This window comes from Eucalyptus grandis, chromosome 4 (genome assembly GCF_016545825.1).
Source record: "Eucalyptus grandis isolate ANBG69807.140 chromosome 4, ASM1654582v1, whole genome shotgun sequence".
NCBI classification, from domain to species: domain Eukaryota; kingdom Viridiplantae; phylum Streptophyta; class Magnoliopsida; order Myrtales; family Myrtaceae; genus Eucalyptus; species Eucalyptus grandis.
In genome coordinates, this window is record NC_052615.1 from 37877395 (window position 1) to 37885205 (window position 7811).

The 7811-nt window shown below is 43.5% G+C and overlaps 2 protein-coding genes across 3 annotated transcripts; both read right to left on the reverse strand.

The window, feature by feature from the left end:
• Positions 1-233: 233 nt before the first annotated feature.
• LOC104442271 lies at positions 234-3663 on the reverse strand. 2 transcript variants are annotated; one of them, XM_039311675.1, is made up of 3 exons: positions 3562-3663; positions 1771-2867; positions 234-643 (listed from the first exon to the last, which is right to left on the reverse strand). In XM_039311675.1, exon 2 carries the CDS (start codon positions 2802-2804, stop codon positions 1797-1799), a length of 1008 nt encoding a protein of 335 aa, XP_039167609.1. In that variant the 5' UTR covers positions 2805-2867; positions 3562-3663; the 3' UTR covers positions 234-643; positions 1771-1796. The 2 variants fall into 2 exon arrangements, with proteins under 2 accessions (XP_039167609.1, XP_010053935.2); XM_010055633.3 differs by lacking the exon at positions 234-643 and having other exon boundaries at positions 1608-2867.
• Positions 3664-4647: 984 nt separating this feature from the next.
• LOC104442272 (SPX domain-containing protein 3) lies at positions 4648-7474 on the reverse strand. Its single transcript, XM_010055636.3, has 3 exons — positions 6976-7474; positions 5356-5521; positions 4648-5249 (listed from the first exon to the last, which is right to left on the reverse strand). The coding sequence occupies exons 1-3, from the start codon at positions 7225-7227 to the stop codon at positions 4870-4872; spliced, it is 798 nt and encodes a 265-aa protein (XP_010053938.1). The 5' UTR covers positions 7228-7474; the 3' UTR covers positions 4648-4869.
• Positions 7475-7811: the final 337 nt, after the last annotated feature.

A 7811-nucleotide genomic window follows, 5' to 3' on the forward strand; every position in this document is an offset into this window, starting at 1 on the left:
TCTTTAAAAATGAATGACAAGTGTAAGAGCCAAAATTTAGGTATCAATGAGTACTCTTGTACATGAAATCATTGGAGAGCTCATGATTCGGTGATTCGTCAGCGGTATTTACATTTTATTTACGAGTAAGATGTTTTAGACGTTAGAGTATTCAACGATAAGAGAGAAAAGGGGGAAAAAGACATGCTCTTTTCTTATGATCTTGTTAGGATTTGTGGTCATTGGACAATTCATTTTACCATGATAACCCTTTCCCCTTTTCGTAATCCGATGCCTGCTTTACAAATCAATCTCGTGACACTTGAGATTGCAGAGTGTTACTTCTATTAAGAAGAACTGAAATTAACACATTTGCCGAGCATCTTCAAATGTGGGGGAACGAAAAGGTTCAGATCAAAGAAAAGTGTGTTTCCAAATGAACCCGACCGCAATAACCGGTTCGAAGGCCTGAGGGTCGATTCTGATTTGGTTCCAGTTCATAACATTTTCAAGCTCATTTGTAGTGTTGTAAGCAGTCATGTGTACGCGAAGGCAGGTTTAGGTAGACAATGCGGAGCTCTTTTATCAGTAATGGCAGCACCGAGCTTTGTTTCTGATCAGGGTGGCGAATCCTATGAAGATTACATTAACAACTTCGTGTTCCGGCACTGATCAAATGTCAGTTTTCCCAGTCTAACATTTTCATTAAAAAATTTCGCACAGCATAATAGGACAAGAATGAAATCTCTCATGGAAAGAAAGGAACCTTACTTAGAGAAAGACGTTTGAAAGATAGCAGTGTAGAAGAAATCACAGTACAGAGGAACAGGTAAGTACAGGTTAACTGTGAAAAATCTGGATCACAAGTTGCTGGTGTCATGCATTATAGTGATATTAGGGCATGACTTTGCACCAAATGAATGGCTACTTCCCAACAAATTCAAACCAGAGTCTAACAGATATGGCAGTGATTTCAAGACACAAGCAGAAAAGGCAATGCCATGTGCCAAGACAAAGACCAGTGCAAAGCAGAAGAAAACTGTATCTAAAGCTTAACAGATCAACGGCGGAAGTCACCTTATTTTCTAGAACTAAAGTGACTAACATCAGTTCAGCTTTGACTTCAAGGCTAAATAATGGTTAGCACCCACCTAATTATAATAATCCTGCTTCGACTCCATGGCATGCACAATGCTCAGGATTATAAGTACCCTTCATGCAGACTGTCAAAGATAAACTTTCAACCTGAATAGTCATCTTTTTACTTTACCAATGTGACAGAAGGGGATATTCCTTAAGAATATAATCATATCTGTCCTGCCGTAAGCAATGTAAGCCCTAGAAGGGATAACATGCCTCCTTTTTTTATTTCACCACAGTGGGAGTGTGGTAAAATGGCATGACATATGACAGTCTGAGACGGGACACGAGATTGAATTTCAAGCTGGGCCCAATTGGTTGACAGTTGATTGGGTATAGAATGAAAAAGACACGAAAAAATTTAATGTACTCAAGGACCAACATAAAATTGTGGGTCTGCCCTTCTACTCCTTGGAATAACATAGCCCTCATCTGTAGGGCAAAGACAAGAACCTTTTTTTGTGATGAACTGTAGAAAAGCAACCGGCTTGAACCTTAAGACACCAGAATCTTTGATTGTATTAATAATATGTCAGCAGATATACACCAGAAAACATGAAGAATTCCAATGAACCACATATTTCCAACTTCCGACATAATATAGTTAATAAAATGCTGAGTTATCGACATGTTTGATTGCGAGAACTTACCACCCAACTATGACTAACTATACAACTCTAACCATCAGCGGGAGCAGATTCTCTCCAACGTGTTTGATCAGAGGCACCAGCGAACCAAGCAACCCTCATGAGCTGCACACCAAGTATAAGCACCCACCAACACACCAGACCCCTAAGCGTATGCAACATCCACCCAGGAGCATTCATTTCAGTCCCAAGCTTCAAACCCCTCATCAGTTGTAACACCCGGTAAGCCTCATAAACAACCGGTGTCACTAGCCAAACTGGAGATTGCCAATGCCATGTCAGCATCTCAGTCAGAGTTTGCACAAACAAAAGCAACATGTACGGGCCCAACAGTACTGTGAATGAGATGAGTGGTAGTTGAGGTTGGAAGAGGCCCTTTTGACATCCAAAGAGTATCATAAAGGGAACAATAACTCCCACTATCGCAGCAACCACATTCCAGAATTGATAGCTAAAAGGAACCTTGCTGTAGCGCTCCTGCACCAATTTCATTGGCCGGGCACAAGAATCGGCCATCAGGAAAAATAGTGTGGCACCCAGGTTAAAGATGCAATCCAGCCCAACCAATGAAAGCAAGCTGGCGATATTAGGGCCTTGGAAGACTGAAGATATCGGCAGCCATAACGTTGGCATCATGCCTGTCATAAGGAGGACAGAAGGACCCAGAAGCCACATTGGCCATCTGAAAAACATAGTCTTTAACAAAGTTTGATTATTCGTGCCAGAAAGCTCCTCCACCTTTTTCACTTCCAGTGCCTCGGATGCGCTCTCAGAGCTCAAGTTTTCAAATAAGTCGGTGGTTTTGGTGAAAAGGTTATCTCCATCCTCTCTTGGTGAGTAAGTATGTGGCAAAGGTTCCCACCGAGATTTCTTTTGACAGCAGATAATGGGACATTTACCTGGAAAACGGAAGCTACGAATATGGAGAAGACATGACGGTTTCAAGCTCAAACATTTCCATCTCGGAGAATGGATTCTGCCCACAGCTGTAGACATAGCAGATGGACCGTGAGCTAAAATCACTGCTCCTTGATTCATAGCTCTGAATCTCAGTTGGATCTTCACAGGTTTGCTCGCAGCTTCCCGTTTGATCTCCAAGGCCTAATATTGACAAGTCCAGTGTAAACACTAAGTGAAATTTCAGATCTAGAAATGCACAGGCACAAGACTGGCAACCGCCAGAGTTAAAAACACCCTTGAATGCTAAAAATTATGAATACAATTTAAGCCAAAAACGAACTATCGCCATTTTTGTTTTACAATTCAGCTAAGCATCTGAATAACACTAGCAAATATTTCATTGACCATCAATGAAGATAGGGTAAGGCGATCTTAAAACATAGGAAGCTATATCATGTTTCAATCATTAGTTTCTTCTTGTATGAAGTATTTAGTAAGTTCACCTACGCTCCCCGGAAAAGAAAAACTGGTGATGCAGACAACTAATCCCCTATCTGACCATGAAATCCAATGCCATCACTTCAGTAGCAACTCTGTCTCAGACCCAACAGAACAGGATTATCTTATTTGCCATGGATTGACTGGCCAGAGCTTGTACTAATCATCAAACCGAAATGGGCAAAGAGCACCCACCTTAAAGAAGACGAAAAGGGCATTCCCAAGTTTCAGTCGCTAGCAGAATCATCATACCCAAAATCAAGAAACAGAACCTAATTGACGTCGTAGCAAAAGGTAACTCTCCCATCGATCCTCGACATTGAATCAGAGTGCAAAGAGAAGAAGAGGGTAAAAAGGGTTCGCGAGCTGGATGTCACAAGATTCGATTCGGACTCACCTCGCTCTTGGATAGCTGCGTCTCTTTGAGCTGGAACAGAGGCTGGAGCTTCCCCGGTCAGATTTCAGCAACTGCTCTGTTCTTGGGCTTCTTCCTGTCCGTTTTAAGGGAAAAATGAAATACATCAACCTAAATTTTGCCTGAACGTATATAATACGATTTTTGATTTTTGAATTTATTTAATTTAATTTTTGAACTGTTCATATATACTGAATTTAGTCCCTGATGTATACGGAAATGTTCAATATTATTACTTTTCTTGAATTTTTTTTTGTCAAACCCTTATCATGAATTAAGGAATTACCACTTTGAAAAATATAATTCGCGGACTATATTAAATACACGCAAAAAATTCAGAAAATATATTGAACAAAATAAAGTAAGACATTATGTTAAACATTAAGCTAAAGTTTATGAATCATATTACATATTTGGCCAAAGTTCATTAATCATTTATATTATTTTCTTGTAAAAATCTTCGTTAATTGTCCAATTATGGTTTGAAAAAATTATGAAATCATCCCTCGAGTTCGTTTCCTGTTTCACTTTTGTCCACCTATAAATTTGCAATTGCATCCCTTACTTTGAAAACGTTAAGAATTTGCATCTCTGAGCTTTACTGTTACGAGTCGGACTGGACTGAGTTGCCGCTTTTCTTTTCAGAAGGCCCCCACCATCTTCTAATCCCAGCTTGGAGGAAGAGTAATTTGGTCCTCTAAGCCAGCCTAAAAATGTGACATCGGAATTTTGAAGGTTGGAATTTCAAATTCCCACCGGTCACCATATATGGAAAGTTAGGTTTGTGTTGATATAGTTTTAAAAAAAAAAGCTAAGACAAAATACATATTACTCTCGTATAGAATAGAATCTCTCTTTTAAACGATTCTTCTTTTTTGTTACGACAATTGGAATTGGCATTTTAAGTTTACGTGAATGTTTTGGCTTTTACTATTAAGTCAAATCGAAATCAAGCTTGAGCAACTAGAATGTTAGAATTCAACTAAACTCCAGGTGAAGGTTAGGAGATCAAATCTAAACTACGGCATGCCTTCATTTCTAAACGAAATTAATGGACAGGTTTGATCATAGCACGACTTAATTATCTATACCCTTTATTGCATCCATTAGATCGTGGCAAAGATTCGAATTATACAAGTCAGTTTCTCTCGGATCTCTACTTATAAAAGCCCGTAGCTTACTCGTCGCGGATGGTATGCATCTCGAAGGGCACATGAGAACGCGGCGCGATGTCGCTGCTGATATCTAACAGTATCATATATAGTGGTATGGCAAAGTAAATCCTAGGCATTAAGATATCTGTATGGGAGAATTGAGCTGCAAGAATCGGGCGAGATCGGAATCCGGCAGGTTGAGCGGGGGCAGGGAGAACTGGCTGATCGTCGAGCTGCCTTTCCTCATCTCCTGCATCGTCCTCAGCGCGACCACGGTATTCCGGAAGATCCCTTCTCCGGGCACGGAGTCGGAGACTCCTGCCGCCTCCCCGTCGGGCCTCGCCATCTCGTGCACCTCCATGGGGAAAACCGCGTCGATTGTGCTCTCGCATTCCTTGATCAGCTTCGACACAAGGTCGGTCGTGAAGAAGGGCTGCTCCAGGACCTTCTGTATGAACGGCAGGCGCAGCAGCCCGCCCGTCTGCTTGTCGTACTTCTTCAATATCTTGGCCAGCCCTGCAATAACGCACATTAGTCGAGCGGGTTCAACGATTGGCATCGCATCTAATTCATGCGATCGCTTCTCGATGGAAAAGGGTCCGTGCTGGATTCGAGCGCCTACCTGTGTAGTTGATGTTGCTGTAGTTCATCAGCAGCACCATCTCGCCGTGGAAGTCGACGATGTCCTTCCTGATCTTGGTCATCTCCTCCTTGTAGAGCTTCTCCGAAGGGTGACTTCCTTTCTCTCCCCAGGTTCTAATCACTTTCTGGATCCTCTGCTGAAGCTCCTGTGAATTCAATCATCTCGAGACGATTACTTACATTCGTTAAACTTGGACACGTTGGTGGGGCGGCCACGCCATCTCTCGACGTGAAAATGGCCGCTCGCTCACATGCCCTCGATAAGTTAAAAACAGATGAATGCTGTCATATCGTTCTTAAGCGGGAAAGAATGGAGATTTTGGTCTCAGTTTCAGTACAGACATGGCTTACAGGGGACATGAACAGCTAAATAGGCGTTTCAACTCGGACAAATCTGGTCGGGATTGTCAGGCTTGACTTAGTCTGTCCAATCGAAACCTCATCCGCAGATCTGCTATCGAAACAAACCCACGACGGCTCTGATCGTCCGTTGAATAGATCAAGATCGGAGTAATTTTCGTAATGGGGAGATATCTAACTTGTGCTATGTTTCTTATGGGCGTTTTCACCAAATTGCTATAGTGTACACTTTCATTATGGGAATGCGAGAGTACTCATCAGGTGGGGTTTTCAAATTGGTTCTGAAACCGAGAAGATTGTCTCCTTTGGGTTTTATAGTAGTTTAATCTATTTACCTTCTTGGACATGTTTATGCTTCCTTGAGGCAGAGAATGGATTCGGCGCGTACTTCGGAACCCCCAATACGACCGGCGTCTACAGTCAACGAGTCAACTTAGACGACCGCGCCGATACGGTAGACCCCACACACATGACTTTAGCAGTCTAATAAGACTTGTACACTTATGTTGTCAAGTTAGGTTCTGAAAGACTCTTACAGTCAACGAGTCAACTCAGCCAACCTTATTGATTTTGTGGATCCCAAGTATGATTTGGCGGTCGTATTGAGATTTATTTATCTCGGCCGTCGAGTTAGACCGTTAACCGAAGACGAATATTCTACGGTCGAAAGCCGAAACAATGCGTTTTTTTTTCCTATGCCGAACCTCACATGCATGCCACTGAGTTCGTCGCATCTAAAATCGACCAAACCCAAATGGCAATCACTTTCTGAACATGTATAAATTCCCACGATCAATCGGACCATACTAACTTTATGCGGGGGACCCCACCGACGACCAGTGTAACGTGTCGTGGGGCCGGTCCGCGCATGCCGTGACGTCGCATCGCACCTTCGACAGCGGAAATGGACCGCCGCCTAACATAGTATCATATACTACAATCAGCTCACCTAATTTCCTCCCCTACTAATATCTCGACCCGTCCTAACAGCCATCTCAGCTCGGCCAGATGCTTCACTAAGTCGAAATGCAACAGAATAGAACCGAGTCACCGAGTTTCCCAATGGGTCAACTCACAGCTGACTCAGCCAACTCGCCCCCCCCAAAAAAAAAAGAGCAAATAATAATTGTCGTTTTCTTCGAAATCAGGCAATACCTATGTACAAAGTCGCCCGTGCCGGCGTAGAAAATCAGGAGCAGGATCGAAGGAGAGAGAGAGAGAGAGAGAGAGAAGAACTCACCCTGTGCCGGATGATGAAATCCTCCTCCTTCTCGACGAAGAAGGAGTTGAACTTCTCGATCTCGCCGTGCAGCAGGTACATGAACTCGGCCTCGGCCTTGCCGTACTCGGCGCCAGCCTGGCCCCCCAGCCTGGTCGGGGCGGAGGAGATGAGCCGCACCAACTTCTTGAGCTCCTTGTAGGACAAGAACTTGTCGCACCACCCGGGCAATGTCTCCTGGATCTGCTGCTTCAGCCGCTTCCCGAACTTCATCGGATCCAACTAGCGGGCAAGTCGATCGAGCCGAGCTAAGGATGGAGGGCGAAAGAGGGGGGCGAAAGTACGTGCGAATGAGAGAGAGAGAGAGAGAGAGAGAGAGGAGGAGGAGGAGGAGGAGGAGAGGTGGGGAGGTGTTTTTATAAGTGTGTGTACATGAGACATATAATGAAGGAGCTGAGGGAGGGGGGTTTAGTAAAGAATATTTAGAGGGCATATGCTTGGCGTGATGAAGTGGCGAGTAGAAAAAGTGGCATATATGAGGAGTCGTTGGAGTCAGAGAATTCCCGCAAGCATATTCGGTTACTAGAGAGTCGCACTTTAAGACTTGGGACGCAGACAGCGTAATAGCCGAGCGACTTTCCTCGGGGGCCTGCGCAAAAGGGGCCAAAAGGCCCCCCTCCGCTTCAAAAAAAAAATAAAAATAAAAACCCCCCAAACTGTACTCGCCGCCGCGACACGTTTACTTTAAATTTTATAAACTCTAAACTTGTAGATGCATTTATCCCGAACCGTGAGACACACACACAAAAAAAAAAAAAATAAAAGGGGGAGAAAAATCTCGACGGAAGATAAATCTG

What these genes read in the sequence shown, in the direction of transcription:
- LOC104442272 (XM_010055636.3), bottom strand. Translation starts at nt 7,227, where the DNA reads ATGAAGTTCGGGAAGCGGCTGAAGCAGCAGATCCAGGAGACATTGCCC. An exon ending in ATTTCATCATCCGGCACAGG is followed by an intron (nt 5,522 to 6,975) that starts GTGAGTTCTTCT and finishes TTGAATTCACAG; the next exon opens with GAGCTTCAGCAGAGGATCCA. An exon ending in CAGCAACATCAACTACACAG is followed by an intron (nt 5,250 to 5,355) that starts GTAGGCGCTCGA and finishes GCGTTATTGCAG; the next exon opens with GGCTGGCCAAGATATTGAAG.
- LOC104442271 (XM_039311675.1), bottom strand. Translation starts at nt 2,804, where the DNA reads ATGAATCAAGGAGCAGTGATTTTAGCTCACGGTCCATCTGCTATGTCT.